At 35.3% G+C, this 22,010-nt stretch overlaps 1 protein-coding gene across 2 annotated transcripts in view; it reads right to left on the bottom strand.

The window, feature by feature from the left end:
* LOC123548953 (nuclear receptor coactivator 5-like) overlaps positions 1-22,010 on the bottom strand; it is a 41,904-nt gene that overhangs the window by 2,691 nt on the left and 17,203 nt on the right. Inside the window, exons 4-11 of one of the 2 annotated variants that reach the window (XM_053545844.1) lie at positions 21,049-21,178; positions 20,440-20,562; positions 19,084-19,125; positions 16,338-16,424; positions 15,692-15,829; positions 13,407-13,606; positions 8,112-8,405; positions 1,768-5,318 (exon numbers count right to left, since the gene is read on the bottom strand). In XM_053545844.1, coding sequence (XP_053401819.1) covers positions 4,702-5,318; positions 8,112-8,405; positions 13,407-13,606; positions 15,692-15,829; positions 16,338-16,424; positions 19,084-19,125; positions 20,440-20,562; positions 21,049-21,178 — 1,631 coding nt within the window. In that variant the 3' untranslated portion in view covers positions 1,768-4,701. The remainder of the gene's footprint in view (positions 1-1,767; positions 5,319-8,111; positions 8,406-13,406; positions 13,607-15,691; positions 15,830-16,337; positions 16,425-19,083; positions 19,126-20,439; positions 20,563-21,048; positions 21,179-22,010) is intronic. The other variant, XM_045336649.2, reaches the window with a different exon arrangement.

Raw genomic sequence — 22,010 nt, 5'->3', positions numbered from 1 at the left:
CATTTTTCCGCTCCTATTACATTGGTGCCGTGAGTGTGGTGGCTAGCCTTGGAATCCTAGAGCTAGGGTGAAGCAATGGCTGGGTTAGTCAAAAGAATCTGAGTTTGTCTTTGAAAAAAGGAGGGAGGAATGTAGCAGTGTGTATATAATGTATATAATTTGTCTATGATATCGATTGTCCGATTAGCTCAGTTGGTAGAGCATCTGACTTGCAAGCAGAAGGTCGCAGGTTCGAGTCCTGTATGAAATACATGTAACAAAAACTTAATTATATAGAGATAGTACCTAAGTTTTTCAAATCATAGGTTTGGAGTTAAAAAGCTTTGAAATGAAGAGAAATGTCCATATATTTCTCAAAAACAGAAATATAGACAATATTTTAACCAGAAGTGCGGAGTTATGAGCATTTAATATTTTCATGATAACGAAAATTTTGTGATCAAGGAAATGTAACTCTTCTTGAACATGGAGAGCATAAACATCAAAGGGACATAATATAGTCAATATTTTCTAATTGGGTGCATTTGATTTAACATTCAACTTTGATCTGGATTGCTAAATACTGATCCATGATACTGTGTGCTAAAAATTTAGAACATCTGGAACAGTCTATTAACAGCAAAACTATGCTTTAGCAGAATCTAAATAGTTAAGCTCTAACTGGGACTCGAACCCAGGACCTCTCACCCCTAAGGCAGACACTCTACCACTTCCCTATAACAGCAGTAGCTAATAGCTATGCAGTTTAATTGCTGGATTACATTGCGTGAACTGGAACAATAATCGGTGAACTCCGGATTATCGGCGTATTCGCTTTGTTACCTAACGGCAATTTTTGTGTAAAGAAAAAAATATAATCTAATGCTGCCAACGTCATAATTGGTCAAATCTGCCCAAATTTCTCTGACGTGTTGTTCAGAGTATGAACTTACTAACTGGCAGTACCAGTGAAATATTACTTACACTGAATCTTTTATATTTGCCCTTTTTGCAGCTGCCGAACAGCAAAGACGATGAGATTTGTCCAAATATAAGTAATTATTTTACCAGTTTTGAGAGGATTTCAATTGATGGGAAATTACAGTTACAAACTAAATACTTTTCTGCAACACATGGAGTCATTAGCATTCACTGTCAATCAGTATTATGACTGAGATCGACTGTCATTCATTCATTTCAAAGTTTCATAGACAGAGTCCGTTGTTTACATTTTTATCGTAACCGGTGCACTTGTAAAAATCACTTTAGTTTGAAAAATCAAAGTATGCGAAGAGCTATGGTACGGTCTCTAAATTATACACGCCAATCGAACAGACCCAAGATCACTCTTTATCCGAGAGATCGAGCAGCCCTAAAAGTTCCGCGCAGCTTTCATTCTACCAAGGAAATTGGTAAAAACACAACGCCGATAGTCCAACATACAACTGAATTATCAAGTCCGTACTCCTTGTGGGACGTTGCTTTTGCGCATTAGGGAGACCGGCGGATATCTAGATTTTACGAATCTCGTATCATTTCGTTTACTGTTACAATACACCATGAAAAACTTGCGATGGGCCTTTTAATTGTTGAAAATTAATTGAAATACTCACAAAAATGTACGGTAAAAACATTTGCGAAGACTATCAACTTATTACAAGCATCTCGTCGTTTTAATTTGGTTGCCATGCATTACGTATAGATAACAGGACGGCAGCGAAAAAAACGCAGCGATCGTGCACGTGTAAACTGATATATTTTGACGGCTACAAAAAACTACGATCTTACCTCGGATGATCCATCTTCGCAAGTTCCAAAATACGTCTATGTCTTTTCGTTTGATGAAACGTCTGATTCGTAGATGCTGTTAAGCACATCACTGCTCCAAGTTTCTAGATTTTATATAAACTATGACACCAAGATAAAACATGTTTTTCGTCATTTTCATTCCCCTAGATTTTGTCATCCTCGTGTCAAAACAGGTCGTTCATCAACAAGAAATAAACGCAATGAAATACAACATCAAAAAAGCTCCACTTTTAACTTATAACACTCTAGATAACTGAAAATAGTATCAATAACAGTCTGCAAAATGTCCTATGTTTTACATTTTGAACTGCATAGGACTTTGACATGGACTGACGGTCTTGTGCGTGACATTTCGTCATGTCATTATTGTACGCTATTTATTTGAAGGATGGCACTGATATGGAAGAGACACGAAATGGACAGTATTTTGAGTAAACTGTCGAGCTAGGTACACTGGTCTTGCGTGTGACAGTATGAAATATTACGGTGAACATGTGTGCGCTTATTTCAAAATACAATGAGGAATCGAACACGAAATGGGTCGTATCGTTTATCCTCTTGCGTATGACTGGTAAACATTTGCGAAAACTGTTATTTCAAAATGCCTTAATGGATAACCAGGTTATGGACCAAACATGGAACTGTTTATCATTTAAACTTAAATTGGAGTCCGGTGCACCACTAGGGACTATCTATTTGCAAACATTTATGCAAGGTTTTGTTGTTTTTGTTTTTTGTTTTGTTCTTTTCAAATTCTTTCAAAATCCGTTGATAGGAGACAGAGTTTTACGGTTTTTTGGTATGTTGAAGGAAACATAAAAGTTAAGGCATAACAGGACAACTCTCTCTCACCTAGATCTACCAGTTAGGAAAACAAATATCATCAGGAAGCAAAATTATGATGTACACAAACGAAAAGTAGAATTATCACTAAAGAGGAACATAGCCACAAAGAAAAGGTTAAATTGTCTTCACTTCCCTCTTGTTGCCACAAGTTCCAATCAATCCATTGTCATAAATCGTTCAAAAATACAAGAGATACAATTTTTTACGAAGCTGTGGTTCTATATTTTTTTTTTCATTTTTAGACGTATTCCCTCGTCTCGAGTGCAAAGCGAAATGATTTTATAACTTTTCAAGACTCAGTTACTGCTTCTGTGCATTTGTCATCTATACTTTTTATCAAGTTATTTTTTATTCCCTTCATATTCCTGATGTATCAGACGTATGAACAGACAGGATAAAATGATTCCATTTCTGCATAGGGGTATAAATACTGCATGCATACAATGGGACCCCAATGGAAATAAGTGATTAGTGTTACTTTAATGGGTCATCCCAGGCGTTAAGATCATATCATTTTTCTATGTCATAAAACTATAAAATATACTTGACTAAATCTTTCATGTATTAATTAGCATATCTATACTTAGATTTTTATAAAATTTTAATCAAAGCATTTTCAATATATTGATTATTGTATACATGTATTTTTACTGTATAAGTTATATATAATGTTTTATGATCTTACCTCTAAATAAATTTAAATTGAATCAAGTATATATAATATATTCATGAGCTGATGTTTTATGTCTACTGTTTCGAGTACAGTTATAAAAGAAATAAATGTTCTTTTAAAGATTTGATATTAAATTTCTTTCAGGGGCAGGCTTTTTTGTTTTTGTTGTGTGTACTGACACATCCACACAAGTAAATGTCTTATGGTGACTTTCTAGCTTTTCATGGAGACAGAAGACCCTAGGTACCCCTCTGAGCATAAAGACAGACAAAGCAGCTGTGTAGAACCATCAAAAATCAGCATACCTGCTGGACGACTTCATCACATGAAACACTTCTACATCCCATGTGTGGTTTCGAACCCACAGCATTCAGAGGCAAACGACTCGCTCAGAGGCCATAACCAATTGGCCAAGGAGGTCTCTTACATAATCCTAGTAACTTATTGGCCTGTTAGAAGAGGAAATCTGACAGATCTCTGAACACATTGAAAAGCAACTCAAACAATAACCAAAACGTTCTTACAAATATTGCCAGGAAATCAATTTATACAGACTCCAACTATTTGTTATAGCAGAAAAAGAATGTGCCAGCAAGATATCAATCAAAAGAACCTACCAAAAGTCTGAATGTGTAAACAACAAAGATAACATTTTCAAAAGGATGACTATTTTATGACTAATGTATACATGTGAGAGTTACAAAACGTTTCCAATGACCATTAATTATGCCAAAGACTTGTGAAATAATCAATTTCGACTCATATATAACTCCTATGATTGAAAAGCTAACAACAGCTTAGACAGTAAGCTCCAAACTGCAGAGATATTAAAAGAAAAAAAAACATAGCGTTTCATTATTTATTTTACAAGGGTAATGTGTACTGACAATTTCACTTCTTGCCACATGATCTATGAAAAGCAGAAATGAAAATGAATGAATGAGCACAAAGGAAAAAAGCACAACATTTAACAAAGACTAACAAGCTTAATACATTTCAACTTATAGTACAAATGTATCTGATAATGGATGAAATAGATGACAACAATAATTCTGTATTGCCGTTTAAAAAAACCCAATTCTTGCTAGTGCAGTAATTTACCAAAATAGTAAAACTTCTGTTTGATCCATTGTTTTTGTTGAAATATTTTGTACATGTATACCCAGAACAATTTTCCGTAAATCTAAAATGAACTTAACTAAAACCAGAGAAACAACTGAATAAAAAATTCATTCTAAAAGGTAATCCTGTATTACATAACTAGCATATCATACCTATTCACTAAAGTCCCAACTGGTATGAACAAAAACAACATTGTTTCACAAGACTGTTTTTACAAATACTGTATTTTTTATTAACATATTACTATTTTGAAATGACTGCTCTTTATGTATTTAGTATCTCGGCCTAGAAGCCGGCTGTGGGGCCCTTGCACCTAACTGACCCCTCTGTTGCTGTGCCCCGTACCCAGCAGGCTGAGGTGCCCTTGGGGCAGCAAGTCCCTGCATCGGCGACTGCTGCTGGAACTGACCATACTGTGACCCTCCATATCCTGCCTGAGCTCCTTGGCTTCCCTGTTGTCCTTGTTGCCCAGGGTAACCAGATTGCTGGCGGCCACTTTGTTGACTGTTTGGTTGATACTGACTTGGTCTTGGAGTAGACGACTGAGTAACAGTGGATGGTAAGCTCTTCAGCAAATTTGGACCACTCTGTATCAGATTATCTAATGCCTTCTGAACATTTGGATTATCAAAGTTAATCAATGGATTAGATCCAGACTGACTTTGCTGTGCTCTGCTTGGTGCTCCACCTACACCTGCATACCCAGACCCTGCCTGGACAGCCTGTGGTGGGTTTGAACTTGCCACCGAGGATCCAGAACCATTCAATATGTTGAGAATTTTGTTTTGAAGTTCCTGCTGCTGCTGTTGTAGGAATGCCGAGGTGCTGTCTCCAGCACTGGCACTTGGGGCTTGAACCCCAGTTGGAGCTGGGCGCTGTTGGGGAACACCTAAAATAAAAACATTATTTATATAAGCACATGACAGTATCTTCTGTTTTTGTATTAAATATATCTATAACAGTTCCGCTTAAAGGCATTTTCTTTCTTATGTTTCCTAACCTGACCATACATGAAATAACTCATTCATCAAAAATTTCTACAAATTTTAGTATTTAGAAGGCACTGATAAATTCCAATGACTGAATGCTTTTTATTAATCAATCAAATGGTTCTGCATGCTCTGTTATTTTTCTACAATGTATAATTTGACTAAACCATGATTTTCCAAAATCTAAAAGATATACTTTGAAAATTCAGCATATAAGGATAGGGTTGTGTGGATTATTTGCTAGACCTACTTGAAAAATTTGGGCATCAAGCATGTTTTCATAATGGGAGTCTATGAGAAAACTGCAAACTTTAGTTTACATTTTTGTGAATCTTAATGATACTTCTCACAGCCATAAATAAACCTATTTTTTCTTGATTTTTAGATATTCAATATCTTCAAGTTTCAAGCTGATTTTGAATACATTATTTGGAACTATATTGTGTGTCATTTTTATTATCATTCTTTATCTTTAGAAAGACACTAACATTGCTGTTTCATAAATTTACGCACAGGCTGCCATATTTGTTTCCATATGAAGGGTCGAGGTTTTATTCTATGTTATCCTAATAAAAGACATCAAGTTATTAGTCAGTTTTCCAAACTCAAAGAACTACTTTAAAACAATTATAAATCCTGACCTAATGATTAAGAATTGTTCACTTGTCCGAACAAGCCCAAGTGTAGCACCATTTTCAACAGTATTTCTGTATACTATTTCAGTTATGTAACTGAAGGCAACATAACCAGTGTTCCTGGATCCTGTGCCAGTACTCCAACATCCCCAAATAAGTCACGGGTGAAAAATGCACAACTTTAGAAACACTGTCTTTTTTCAAATCATTAGCAAGTAATAACGTTAGCAAGTAATAACGCAGTATCCTGGATGGATGAATGACAAAAGACACACTGTCTTGTGTCAAACTGTGTGCCCAGGGATCGAACTCACAATTTGCAGATTCAGTCTTACACTCTACCTACTGAGCTTACCAGACCAGCTGCAAGTTGTTTTTCAAACTGCTGGTAAAATTTGCAAAGTCTAATCTTGTGAATGTATTTTATACTACCAAACTGTGCAATAGTATCAGTATCATATGGTGATAAATGTATCAGTAAAATCTACAGTATGGACAAATGTCTAAGGCTTATTCTTTTGTTTTAATTAAGGAACATGGAATTTGAAAAAAAAAATTTTTGATTTTTTATATGATGATATGTAAAGATAACCTTTGCTTTCTAATATATTTTGAATACATGTATGTACTTCTATTTCTATTACATTAACAAATGTAAGCATTAAAGTTTAAGGCTTTTCAATTAACAAGAAATGACGTCTTTTTACAAAAGATTCAGTTTAAACTACAGCTATCTTAAAGGCAATTGATACCTCCAGACACCCTTTTAATACTGGGAAAATAATATGAGCCATGCCATGAAAAAACCAACATAGTGGGTGTGCGACCACCATGGATCCAGACCAGCCTGCGCATCCGCGCAGTCTGGTCAGGATCCATGCTGTTCGCTAACAGTTTCTCCAATTCCAATAGGCTTTAAAAGCGAACAGCATGGAGCCTGACCAGACTGCGCAGATGTGCAGGCTGGTCTGGATCCATGCTGGTCGCAAAGCCACTATGTTGGTTTTCTCATGGCACGGCTCATATCTTGTGATCATTACCTTTGACCTTCAAGTATGACCTTGACCCCTGAGGTAATGATCTGACTTGTGCACTCTGCACATCATCTTGATGAGGTTAACAAATGATGCTTGCTTTATGAAAATCCTTCCCCAGGTTAAGAAGGTACTGAGCAGGCACAGATTTAAGCTATCTGATCTTTCACTTGTGTGACCTTGACCTTTAACCTAATTACCAGGGTTGTGCACTATGCATGTGGTCTTGATGATGATAATTTTATATACTTCTTTCTTGCCCTTATGAAGATGAGCAGACACAAATTTAAGCTATCTGAATATATCTGTGATCTTGACCTTAGTGACTTGGGACAAATGTGCTCTGCACCTTTCCTTCATGAAGAAAACAACTGATGCTAAGTTTCATGAAAATTTTCCAGGCATATTAGACTTTATCATGTTTATGCAGACACCAAGTTAAAAAATATTTGACCTCTGATCTTCAAGTATAACCTTAATCTTGGATCTAGTGCTCTAGGTAGTGCACTCTGCAAGTAACCTTGATCCCGTAAAGAAAACATACTAGTTTTACAAAAATAAAAATCTTCCCAGCAATTATGAAAGTATAGCACAAACACTCATTTATTTTTTTTATTTTGTTGGGTTTAACGTCGTACCAACACAATTATAGGTCATATGGCGACTTTCCAGCTTTATGATGGAGGAAGACCAGAGGTACCCCTCCGTGCATTATTTCAACACGAGCGGGTACCCAGGTAGAACCAACGACCTTCCATAAGCTAGCTGGATGGCTTCCTCACATAAAGAATCCAACTCCCCGAGTGTGGCTCAAACCGACATCGATGAGGGGCAAGTGATTTGAAGTCAGCGACCTTAACCACACGGCCACGGACGCCCCCCCCCTACAGACACTTTGGATGGACATTTGGACCAATGGCGGCACATGTTTGACACTGGTATACTGGTAGCCCTTATATTCTTTGTATCTGGGAGTATTACTACAGATGAATAAAGTTAGAAAATAATATACATTTATACTTACTCTCTGCCTGTGGCCGAATTCCTTCATTTATCATCATTTTTTCCTTACGTTCTTTCAGATAGTCAATAACTTTCCCTAATTCTTCAATTGTAAGCTGGCGATTATCAGCCAGCAAATTTAAAAGATACGCAATATCAGCTGATGGCGGGAGGAACGGGGGAGAACCTGCCGCTGGGGCAGCTCCCGGTAACGCTGGAGTTGGTGCCGCTGCTTTCTCACGCTGCGTCTGGATGTACTTCTCAAAACTGGTAGCGACTAACTTCATGGCATCTTCTAGCGGCATGTTACGGTGTTCTGCGAGGAGAGGAAAGCACACGAGTTTCAGTTACACGAAATAGTGCAATCATAATTTCAAATATTGTAAAAATATTCAAAAGTTACCATTTTTTCCACAGGAAAAAATAAATTTCTACTCCACAGGGATAAAAGGTAAGTTTATTTATTATCAAAGTTCATGAAATCCTCAATCACCAAAGAAAAATACCAAAAATATTAACTTACCAGTTTTAGTTATTATTTAGTTAGTTCCATACATTCAAGACCAAAAAAGTCCGAACATTCTAACAGATTTTTTTTTAATCTTTAAAAAACTTTTTCTGAAATATTTTTTTTAATATTTGTTTGTATTTTAACAATCATTCAAGGTAGTTATTGCTTTTTTTACAAAGTAATTGATTTATACATTTGTACGTTTGAATAAGCCTTGGCATATTTATTTTAACACAATTTTTATTGATTAAAGAAATTCAAAATTTTACAGTAACACAATCTTAAGTTTGGAAAGGTAATTTAGTTGTAAGTGAACACATAATGTTTTCTTTCACAGTAAACAGATTTTCTCATTCATGAAGATCTTGGTTTACTTTGGCATATATATCATTGAGACTAAGTATCAAATAATGTTATTTTTCCGAGTGAAGCTAATCGATGTCAACGACCGTATCAATAATTACCTATTTGCAGATTATTTAGTAATCGCAAACCTTGTTATAAAAAGATAGCTGCAGAATTTGTTTAATGTATCACCTGAAACAGTGTGATAAAAAATCAATTAGGCCGAATGGACATATAAAGTATGTCCGTAAAAAAGTAAAGCAGGCCCATAGGTGTTTTGTAGGTAGGTCTAGGAAGAACGCCGCACGTGTGCTCATAGGCATTTATGGCATGGTTATCAAAAACCAAAATTTTATAATTAAAAACCTCATTATTGATATTCAAACATTAAAACTAAAATACAACCACCAGTTCGCAGATATGTTCCGAAAATACAATCCGAGCTTCGAGTTGAAGTCCAATATTTAAAATATAACGCAGTATCATAATACTGAAATTGTATCCAGGCATCAACCTGAATTTGAAAACAAGTTTTAAAATGCAAATTTCCCTCTGACTTCGCAGTAGCTGGAAATAGTTACGACTACGCAGCGCAGCGCATTCTAATGAGAATGGTCTAAACAAAAACAGGTTAAGCAGTTGTCATACTGGTCCTGTTAAATTAACAAAGAATATTATATCAAGCAGTCGCTGGGAACACAAATATGCGTACTGTTACAGGGAATCTTGTTTCCTGCAATTGTTGCTGGAAGCGAATTACCAGTGTACTGTGTATTACTTTAATATGACCTTACTGCGAGATCAAAAAACTTCCATTCTGGTAAAACAGAACGAGATTACTTCAGCGACACAACCTATTAACTTGTGATCATAATGCAAGGCATTATAATTAATGTGATTTTTAACACATCAAGTCCGTTATAGGTAAGGAAAACATTTCTTTATCGAAAACAACGAACCGAATAATTGATGTTTGTGATAAACCTAAAGTAGTTTTTATCATTTACTTCTGCACTGACTGCAGAAAAAAACATATATATTGAAACAGAAAGTTGTAGTCAACTTGTATTTTGTTTTGTCTATGTTTTGTTTGTTTTAATGTTGATTTTCCTTGAAAAAAAAAAATTAACGAACAATGGAATAATAATTTTAAGCAATACAGAGTTATTCAGCAAAATATATTGTTTAATACTCGGTAACTATAATAACTCTAACTAGGTCATTTCGAATCTTGTAGTTAAACAACATAACCCGTTTTTAATTCGAGAAACATTTAGCATTCACATTTTGTTGATGTTAACACACAGAGTTTACACATAGTAGGTAAACCTACAAAGTAGCAATAAATGAAGATATATAGAACCTGTCAGTAAGTGTGTCAGTATAAGACTTATAAAAATCTTTATATATATTTTTTTTTTTTATGAAGATTAATTGCTCTTTTCTGTTTCTTTTTGTTCTAACTGAGCAAAATGGTCAATTAGTGATACCCAGGTACTTTTTCTTACAGTCAGGGACTTTGTTTTTTATCAACCTTTGTTTAGCGTTTGTAGTAAAAACGATGTTTATTCCACCAAAATATATATTACACATGTACATATATTATGTGTTTAGTGTGATGAGTAAGTGTTTCAGGCAAGATCCATTTCCTAAGTTGCGGGAACTAATGGATCCTTTTTGTCCAACATGCTTTGAAATTGTAACATATTTAAGCAATAAGACATATTTAAACTGCCTAACAGTCAGTACTACAGAAACTATTTGAATGTGTTTTTATACAACAAGTTATAACATTTTAATTCCCATGTATTAATTTAAGCTATCTGATCAGTTTAGCCAACACCTTTATATATTTATGAACCCCTTCTTTATCATTTTTGTTTTCATGGGTGTTTTTCAGTGAAAATAGTGCCCAGTAATATTCATAAAATGGCGGTAAGGTTCTTATTTTTGAACGAAATGTATGTCACGGCACTCATTTTCTTAGTCAGATATCATTTCTACTGATAATCATGGTTTTAATGCAAAATCTGATATATCTGTTATCAAAATTTTTAATGCAAAAAGCAGTCAATAAAAAAAATAATAAATCAATCTGGAAACATGTTTACTTGAAAACATAATGATCAGATTATATTTTTCTGGTGTCCATGCATGTGTCTACCATGTTTTAATGCATACTTATATTTAACATATTAACTATTTTTAAGCCCTTAATTCAGTAAGGGTATTCTTCAGCAGGGTTTACAAATGCATGAACACTAATCTAATTCTGTATTAATGTTTAACAGTTTTTACTTAATTTCTATGCACACTTTATATTCTTCTGCTTATGCATTCACTATTATGATGTTAATATATTTTGTACGCAGTATTTGGACACAAAAAGTCAGAAGTATCAATGTTCTGCGCCCAAAAATATACACCTAGTTTTCATTTCATATTTATTAGATCAAATCATAAACAAATACTAAACCATATTTGTGTGTGTCGTATTATGTTATGGTATTGTGAAGAATACAATCAAAATTTGTTTGCTCACATTTAATAACTTACCTCAGTAATAAAACTCACAAAAATGTCAATGTCTTTAATGAATGATTCACCATTAATTTTTGATTCAATATTATGTTGCATTTCTATCATAACAATATAAACATGAAACTCACACTTGGACTATAATTGTGAAAAGCAATTTCAAATATAAAACTACAATTTTTACATATTTATTTGTGTTTTCCCAAAGTTCCCTTTCTAATATTCAATTCACCAAAGTTGTTTGGTAACTCAATGTAAACTACTTAGCTAAAATTTCCAAGCATTTCTATACCAGTGTGAATTTCAACTTAAAGCAGCTGTCTCAACTACAGAAAGGATAATATCTATAAAGTTGGAGAGGTTTCATGAGGCAAACATAAAAATACCATAAAGCTTTAAATGAGGTACACTACAAGATGAGATCAAACAGCAAACCTCATTTCAATGAACGAATAGGGATTATGGCTTATCAACACAAGACGGCAATATATCACAGATAAAAACCTCTTGCCGACAAGAGACCAACATAGCCTAATTTTAATTCTACCTGTATTAACTATTACTTCCCACTTACGATTAACTTCCTGCTTTTTATCTAAGTGGTCCGAAAATGGAAAACACGCATCACGGAAAACAATATCGTAATTTTTTACACAGGTTCTTCGCATCAAACATGAAAATCATATACTGTAGGTATGAGACCTTTTTTAATTATGAAGGGCAACATGTAATCATTTTTGTTTACAATTATAGCAGTTAAATTTTTACCATTTATACAGCAACTTAAGGCTACATTAACTTTATCTATACACCATGGTTTTCATTTTGCTGTCTCTGTTATGGCATGTTTTATCGAGATTTGCATAGTAATGGGCTAGGAACTGACGAATACTTTCATGGGTCAAATAACAACAAAGATATACAAATAACGGATGAAGCTGAGTGATTATCGTGAAAAAGTTGATGAACAATGATATTGATAAATGTGATGATGAAACTGATAAAACAACAAACAAGCGTGCAATGATACGTGACATTTGTTTGATCATGTTCAGAGTAATACAGAACTTTTACGTTTTCTCCTTTGTTTGCACACGATGAGACAAATTTGAAAAACACGTTAGGTTCCTGAATCCGTGATATATTATGTTTTTCACATTATTACAACTACATCTGGGTCAGTACACAATTTTAATTATAAATTTATTTACAGTAAAACACTGATCACTTCAATTCGCACGGAGAAGAGCAAAATGTTCCCGAGTTATCAAGGGATTATAAGGAAAATGGCTTGGGACCACAACTTGTTCTAGAGCGGTGTTTCACTGTATGTTTTATTGAACACAACACTTCAATTCTACATTTTCTTTCCCAGTGCTCCAAGCAAATAATTTATAAATATTACTTTCGTTAATTTTTTCTCCTATATTTTATACAAATGAGTAAACAATTTTTCTCAAAGCCATTTGAATAAACGAATGATGAAATACAAAAGCTACGAACGCTGCGCTAGTAAAACGGTCCGTTATGCGACACATTCTTTTCATTCACAAGAGTGTCTCCACGCATATTTTGTTACAAAATGTTGGTATTTTTATAACATTAAATTTGTCTTCTTTATTCAATTTATACACTTTCCTTATGCAAATCAAATTTTTTTCTTTCAAAATTTTAAGCAAACAGTTCAATATATTTGTTTGTGCTTTTACAAGACAGTTTACACTGTCGGAAAAAACACATGGCTATAGATAAATGCATACCTATGGTAACACTTCATTCCTACAAAATGTTACCAAGGATACACATTCATACTTTAAAAATGCTTAAACACATGAGACAGCTGCTTTAAGTAGTTGCAAAAAAAAAAAAAACAAATTAACTTCTAACTTCATTTGTGCTTTTTTTTCCAATCAAAATCCTTACCCTGCGGTGTGCCATGTAGGATGTTCAGCGTGAGTGATTTATGCGTTTCATTCTGGCTGTTAATAATGATGGCGAATAAGAATTTCATTCTCGAAGCTTCCTCGACCATCTGCGGAACTGTCATATCTTCTGTGATGACCACGATATCAACGATAAGGGCATGTGTCCTTAAACGTGCTTCTATTGACTCAGCATATTGTCTGTATTAAGATAAGGCTTGGGTAAGACATTTGTTTCAAATTCATTGGTCAACAAAGCAAAATTCGGCCCTTTTATTCGAGAAGTTTGTTGGAAATCAACATTTAAAGTACTGAAACAATCAAAATGGCTTGAAAAGGCTAATCTAGGTGCTGAAATACGTAAGCTGACCCATCGATCTAGCAAAAGCAGTCTCAAATTTTCTTTTCAATTTTCAGCATGAATGAAAATAGTAAAAAAGTATTTTAACTAATAATATTAAATTGTTAAAATCCAGTTCTCTTCATTTATTTAATTCTGATGAGAATATTAAGTGCATTTCATATTCCGTACAAATCCTTGAATTAAACAGAGCCAAGTTACATTCTTGGAGAAGTCTACCACTTATCTATCAAAACTTAAAAGAACACACTACTCAATCACATCAACCTTATAACTAGGGCTGCTTTTGAAACAAGAGGACCATGATGGTCCTGAATCGCTCACCTCTTCCCACATGACCCAGTTTTGAGTATGACGTTGTTTTTTCTATTTTTAGACCTACTGACCTAGTTTTTGAGCTTTTGAACTTGACCTAGATATTATCAAGATAAAATTTCTGACCAATTTTCATGAAGATCCATTGAAAAATATGGTCTCTAGAGAGGTCACAAGGTTTTTCTATTATTTGACCTATTGACCTAGTTTTCGAAGGGACCGCACGTGACCCAGTTTTGAAACTGACCTAGATATCATCAAGGTGAACATTCAGACCAATTCTCATACAGATCCCATGAAAAATATGGCCTTTAGAGAGGTCACAAGGTTTTTCTATTATTTGACCTACTGACCTAGTTTTTGATGGCATGTGACCCAGTTTTGAACTTGACCTAGATATCATCAAGGTGAACGTTCTGACCAATTTTCATGAAGATCTTGTGAAATATATGGCCTCTAGAGAGGTCACAAGGTTTTTCTATTTTTAGACCTACTGACCTAGTTTTTGAAGGCACTTGACCCAGTTTCGATCTTGACCTAGATATCATCAAGGTGAACATTCTGATGAATTTCCATGAAGATCTTTGAAATATATGGCCTCTAGAGAGGTCACAAGGTTTTTCTATTTTTAGACCTACTGACCTAGTTTTTGATGGCATGTGACCCAGTTTCGAACTTGACCTAGATATCATCAAGGTGAACATTCTGACCAATTTTCATGAAGATCTTGTGAAATATATTGCCTCTAGGGAGGTCACAAGGTTTTTCTATTTTTAGACCTACTGACCTAGTTTTTGACGGAACATGACCCAGTTTCGAACTTGACCTAGATATCATCAAGATGAACATTCTGACCAACTTTCATAAAGATCCCATGAAAAATGTGACCTCTAGAGCGGTCACAAACAAAAGTTTACGGATGCACGCACGGACGGAGGACGGACACCGCACGATCACAAAAGCTCACCTTGTCACTTTGTGACAGGTGAGCTAAAAAGCGCATGTCTCCCACAATTGCCTAATCATCTAGATTGGCACTGCTTATCCATTATGTATCTGAGTCAACCATGCACTAAGACCTGTATCACTGGCATCACTGTTTCAGGTAATTCAAGGACCATAATTCCAGTGCCTGGGCCGATTTGGCTTGTTATCGAACTTGGAAGAGGACTATATTGGCAAACACATTTGTTCAAGTTTGGTGAAGATCGGATGAGAAATGTTCGACTTTGAGCACGGACAAGATTTGTGACAGACGAAAACATACACACAGACAGGAGTAAATCAATATGTCTCCCACCACAGTGGTGTGGGAGACATAATTACCATTTGAAAATTTGCAATGTCTACAGACATCATTAAACATTAGGTGTCTTTAGATGACAACAAAACAAATGTGTGAATCAGAATGAATCAGAGGTGGAAGACAAATGATTTCGGACATCAAGTCTTTTATCAGCTGTCACAGTGAACATACCCTCCCTTGGGGATCGAACTCGCATCACTCTCCCTTATTAGCTATGTAGGCGGATCAAACAAATAATAAAAATTTGAAATTCCAATGGACTGCAGTAATAAAAGAATTGAAAATCAGTAATAAAAATACATACGATAGTTGTTTATTCATACAGATGACCTGAACATCGGCTGGCAGTGGCTTCTTTGGTGGTGGTGGAGGAAGGTAAGGATCTCTGTAGTATGGATCTCTGTAGGGATCGTCATACGGATCTCTTCTATAGGGATCACGTCTGAAACAAAAATAATAGCACACATTACAGAGAAATCATTTTCTTCATAGTTTTATACCAACAAACCAATTCCTTCTGAACAAATAACTTTCCCTATTCATTTCACTGCCTCACAATTATCTCCTCTAGAAAAAGCACTTACAGTTAAAACCACAAAGCTTTATGCTAATCAAATTATTTCATATTACAGTGAAGCCTGTACTGAGCAGCCAGCCAAGGGACTGACCCTATATGGCTGCCTAAGGCAGATGACTGCTTAAGTCAGGTGAAAACTAGAACAAAACATCTATTTGGGAAGTTAGCTGACTGGCTGCCTAAAGCAAATACCTGATTAATATAGGTGGCCACTTTGGCAGCTTCAACTGTTTCTGTATCAAAGCCATATAAACTTCATCGCTCTTCTGAAAGCTCATAATGTTATTGCATTTTGCACATCTATATTAAATATTTACTCGCAACTAGAAAAATCTTACTGAATATCGCACATTCTTACGCTCATTCTAACTACCTGTATGGGTCATCTCTGTAAGGGTCCCTGTAGGGGTCATCAATAGGGGGAGGTCGTCTGTATGGGTCTGCGTAATATGGATCGTCCCTATAAAAGAAACACAATTTTGAACATTACTTCATTTAGCCTGAACAAGGAATGAAGTCTTACCAATACTAATCTCACACAGAAAGCACAGAAGTAGGAACAAACATGAATATATAGAAGTTTTTCCAAAATTCCATGCACATTCTTAAGTTCAAATCTAATAATCTATATTGGAATCTAATAAGCATACTATAGATACTGAAAATGTACTTTAAAACGCAGTATCCCGAAGTGTATACGTCAATACTTGAGTGCAAATATTTATCATTATATCCATTTGTAAACAGCTAACTGTAAAAGAGCAATGACCAATACAAAGAATACAACTACAAAAAATACAACAAACAAGAGGGCCATGAAGGCCCTGTATCGCTCACCTGACCTACAGACCTAAAGATCATTAAGATTAACATTCTGACCAAGTTTCATTAAGATATGGTCATAAATGTGGCCTCTAAAGTGTTAACTAGCCATTCCTTTGAAATGACCCCGTGACCTAGTTTTTGACCCGATATGACCCAGATTCGAACTTGATCTAAAGATCATCAAGTTTAACATTCTGACTAAGTTTCATGAATATACAGTCATAAATGTGGCCTCTAGAGTGTTAACAAGGTTTTCCTTTGATATGACCTAGTGACCTAGTTTTTGACCCCAACTGACCCAGATTTAAACTTGATCTAAAGATCATCAAGATTAATATTCTGACAAAGTTTCATTAAGATATGGTCATAACTGTGGCCTCTAAAGTGTTAACTAGCTTTTCCTTTGATTTGACCTGGTGACCTAGTTTTTGATCCGACATGACCCAGATTCAAACCTGCCCTAAAGATCATCAAGTTTAACATTCTGACTAAGTTTCATGAAGATACAGTCATAAATATGGCCTCTACAGTGTTAACAAGCTTTTCCTTTGATCTGGCCTAGTGACCTAGTTTTTGACCCCACCTGACCCAGATTTACAACTGACCTTAAGATCATCAAGATTTACATTCTGACCAAGTTTCATAATGATATGGTCATAAATGTGGTCTCTACAGTGTAAACTAGCTTTTCCTTTGATTTGACCTGGTGACCTAGTTTTTGATCCTACATGACCCAGATTCAAACTGGACCTTAAGATCATCAAGATTAACATTCTGGTCAAGTTTCATTAAGATTGGGCCAAAATTGTGACCTCTAGAGTGTTAACAAGCTTTTCCTTTGATTTGACCTGGTGACCTAGTTTTTGAACCCAGATGACCCAATATCGAACTCGTCCAAGATTTTATTGAGGGTAACATTCTGACCAAGTTTCATTAAGATTGGGCCAAAAATGTGACCTCTAGAGTGTTAACAAGCTTTTCCTTTGATTTGACCTGATGACCTAGTTTTTGATCCCAGATGACCCAATATCGAACTCGTCCAAGATTTTATTGAGGGTAACATTCTGACCAAGTTTCATTAAGATTGGGCCAAAAATGTGACCTCTAGAGTGTTAACAAGCTTTTCCTTTGATTTGACCTGATGACCTAGTTTTTGATCCCAGATGACCCAATATCGAACTCGTCCAAGATTTTATTGAGGGTAACATTCTGACCAAGTTTCATTAAGATTGGGCCAAAAATGTGACCTCTAGAGTGTTAACAGTCAAATTGTTGACGACAGACGGACGGACGGACGACGGACGACGGACACAGGGCGATCACTAAAGCTCACCTTTGAGCACTTCGTGCTCAGGTGAGCTAAAAATGCATTATAAATAAAGAGTAATTATGACAAACAATACACAGTCAGTACAAATCTCCACAATGACACAACTTAAATTTTAACAAAACCGATAGCATATATAGAGGATATTACCGGTACACGAGTGTCTTTTTATACTGAATTTATTAAACAAGTTGAATAAAATAATAAAATGCGAGGCTCTGCCGAGCATTTTATCGATTTTATTCAATGAGTTTAATAAATTCAATGTGGAAAGACACTAATGTAATATTCTATTTATCACATGTAAGCTTTTCCAGATGAAACATCAAACTTTCTTCTTTCTTTACCTATTAAAGACCAAGTCAATTCAACCAAATTCTCCTTTACTTAAAAAGACATCAACATCAAAGCTTTATTACACTAGTGTATTATCAAATTTATGTAATGGCTTTATTTTATTCCAACAATGTCAAACATTTGATAAACCAATGTATTCTTAAGTATTTTTTTAAGTCTAGTGAAATTGCCAATTTTCACAAAGTATGCTTCTAAAGGTCTTATTAAAATATTTTCTGAAAACTACTTGCACACGAACACACGAAGTCAAAGACACTCATAACTCTGATCTTACAGCCTTCTTCATCATGACTGCAGCCATGTGCCACTCCACACTTCAACCTAATCTTTCTAATTCCACCAAGTAATGATGTCAGATCTGTTTCTGAACAATTCCATATAGCATCTAACATTACACCTTACTCAGATAAAATTTCAAAGGCTTTTCTTATATATGACCAACTTAAATTTAGGTTTTGAACATAACCGAAGCATGCTAGCTACCGACCAAGCATGGCCAACATGACAAAAAGCTGCAACAGAGACAATGTCCACCTCAATTTAACAACATGTATTCTAATCAGGTATGCTCAGATCAAATCATGCAAGGCTATATGAACACAGAGCCTACCTTGGTGGAGCAGGCAACGGCCCAGGTCTATCAACACTGTCCCTACAATTGACAGGTACATATCTATTCATTAAACAGATGATCTTTCACATTCTAGACTATCAAGGCTACATAAACTCATTATTCAAACAAGAGCTCCGCCTACGTGTGCCATTGCTCATCTGCAAGTGCTGAACAATATGTAAGAAAAGAGTTATAGTTCAGATTTTCTAAGTACAAAAAGGGTCATAATTCTAACAAAATGCACATCAGAGCTATTGGTCTTGGCCTACATAGTCCACTAATGATGATAAACAAGTGTGGAAAGTTTCAAAGCTGTAGCTCTTACAGTGTTTGAGAAAAGGTGGACCTAAACAAAAATTTTAACAAACTCAAAACGCCAACAATCAAGTGATGACAATACCTCGTAGATTTTTTTTAAAAAATCAGACAAGCTAAACAGGAGTAAAATCACTTATGACCCCATTATGCCTTGTCAGAGGCAAATGGGTATGTAATTTTGTATGCTGTGACCTTGACCATCAACTTACTAACCCCTAAGGAAATGGGGATCGTGTAATGACCATAGGAAATCATTCTACGAAGATTGACAAATGAAGGCCAAAATGTTCTGTATTTACTGACTGGAAAGCATTTTCAGTCTCAATATCACTGTGAACTTGATCTGTGACCTACTGACCTTCATAACAATTCCTTTTAGGTCTTGACTACTGTAGGTTCAAGCACTCTACAGTAATTTATTGGAAATAAAATGATCTACTGACCGACTCACTTTTCTTCAAAGGGTGGGGGAGCAGAATTACCATGTTTCTCTGTGACCGAAAAGTTATAATTACTAACTTCAAATCACTTGCCTGTCAAATGTGTTCAGGTGTCATTCAACCAGCCTAAGAAAAGCCAGTGGTTCTTCACAGGTGCAAGTCTGAGATTGAGGTAACAGCAACAGTGGCCTTAATCCACCATTAACCCTTTGCCTGCTGGCGGCAGTAATTCTGCCTTTGCGACCAGTGCAGACCAAGATCAGCCTGCACATCCATGCAGTCTGATCATGGTCTGCACTGTTCACTATTCAGTCAGTAAATTTTCAGCAAACACCCCTTTGAATAATAAATGGTATTGCCCAAACTGAATGATGGACCAGTCTATATAGAAATTTAGCAGGCTAAGGGTTAAAAGCAGGTGATACATCATAGGAATTTAACTGTGTTGATGCAACTCAATACTGAACAAAATGTATGAACAAATTCATTAAAACATGAGAAATTCATATTGCAATTTTGACAGCAAACTGATTATTTTGATATAAAGCTAGCCAGTGCTCAAAAGATCAGAGCAGAATAAATTGTAAGAGCTCACCTAGGTGGGGGCTCTCTACGAGCATATGGATCTCTGTATCGGTCTTCGTATGGGTCACCTCGGACTGGGGATCGGTCTCTGCCTGGGGGTGGTGGGGGTCCTCGTCCCTCTCTGCCTGGGTATCTACAGAAGGAAACATTGACTATACCATTGATTCATAGTGATAAAAAACATACTAATTCCGAGAATGCTAACTGAGATACATCTAAAATAATCCAAAATTACCCTTTTCTTCTATTTTCTATGTACAATAGAAAAAGTACTTGAATATCCACCAAGAAGTCACCATATAAAATATACCTCTCAAAACCCAAATGCCTAAAATTCAGCTGTCAACTTTGCAAATATCTGACACAAGTTATTGGTTTAATTCTAGAACTGATGTAAGAATGTGATTTATTTACACTTTAAATATGATGCATCAAATATATTCGTCAAGTAACATGTAATGCCCTTTTACAGCTGAAGATTAATTTTTTATATATATCACAGCCATTTAAATTTTCAATACACTTTTCATATATATTTCTCAAAGTACCTACTAACTCCCATTTATCAAACACACAAAGTTAATTTCTTCATTTATCTGTTCAGGCTCTTTAAACCTACCCTCCGGGTTCTCTGTCAAAGTCTCTGTCTCTGCTGGATGCTGGTCCTGCCCCTCTGCCTCCGCCCCTGTCTGGTGGGCCAGGTCGTGGTGGGCCACTACCTCGTCTGCCTTCAGCTGCCATCTTTACGTCTGTAAGAAAACCAAAATCATTTGCTTGTTATTATCATTCTTTTAATGTTTTCATCAATCTGGCCATTTTTGCTAACGCTTTGGTAATAAATGCTCAAAAACATACTTTCAAAGGATGAACACCTGGGACTATACTTAGTACACAGTAATTGCTAACAGGAGCTAAAATAAAAATGACAAAAAATCATCATAATATAATATCTATTTTAAACAACAAAAATTCTCAGTAAAATTGTTCAAAATGATATATTCTGTTTCGAAATGTTTTTTTCGAAATTCAACAGAATCTTATCCAATTTATTTATCCTGAAAGGGAAAAATAATAGTTGAAAGGGCCTGAAAGAAGACTCTGCACTTGAAAAAAGCATAAATTTTGCTTTTACTTATGGGAGAGAAAAAACAACAACATCATCCTTTCCTGTCCTTTTAATAAATAATATTGTGACATCTGACAACTAGAAGCAACAATTTCCAACTTTTATTCATAACATGCACATCCTAAAAGGGGAATTATAAATCTGTATCATTTTTTGCTGAAATAGTATGCCAGTGAAAAATCAAATACTGTAAAAGCATATATTTTCGCTGGGTCAAAATTTCACGAATTTGAAATTTTATGTATGTTCACAAGGTTTAATATTTTAGATGTAGGGCCTCGCGAATAAATAGCGAAAATTAAACCCTCTAGAAAATTTCTGCTTTTACAGTACTGTAAAATCTTTATTTTGTGAGCATGAAGTTTAGAGTTTGGTCAATTGATACGTATTTGTGGACTTCAATTTTTGAAGATTATACGACTAGAAAATTTATTTGTTCAACCATACAATCCATG

The sequence above is a fragment of the Mercenaria mercenaria genome, chromosome 6 (assembly GCF_021730395.1).
Source record: "Mercenaria mercenaria strain notata chromosome 6, MADL_Memer_1, whole genome shotgun sequence".
NCBI lineage: Eukaryota > Metazoa > Mollusca > Bivalvia > Venerida > Veneridae > Mercenaria > Mercenaria mercenaria.
The sequence above is the reverse complement of the archived record's forward strand: the minus strand, read 5'-3'. Positions and strand labels throughout refer to the sequence as shown.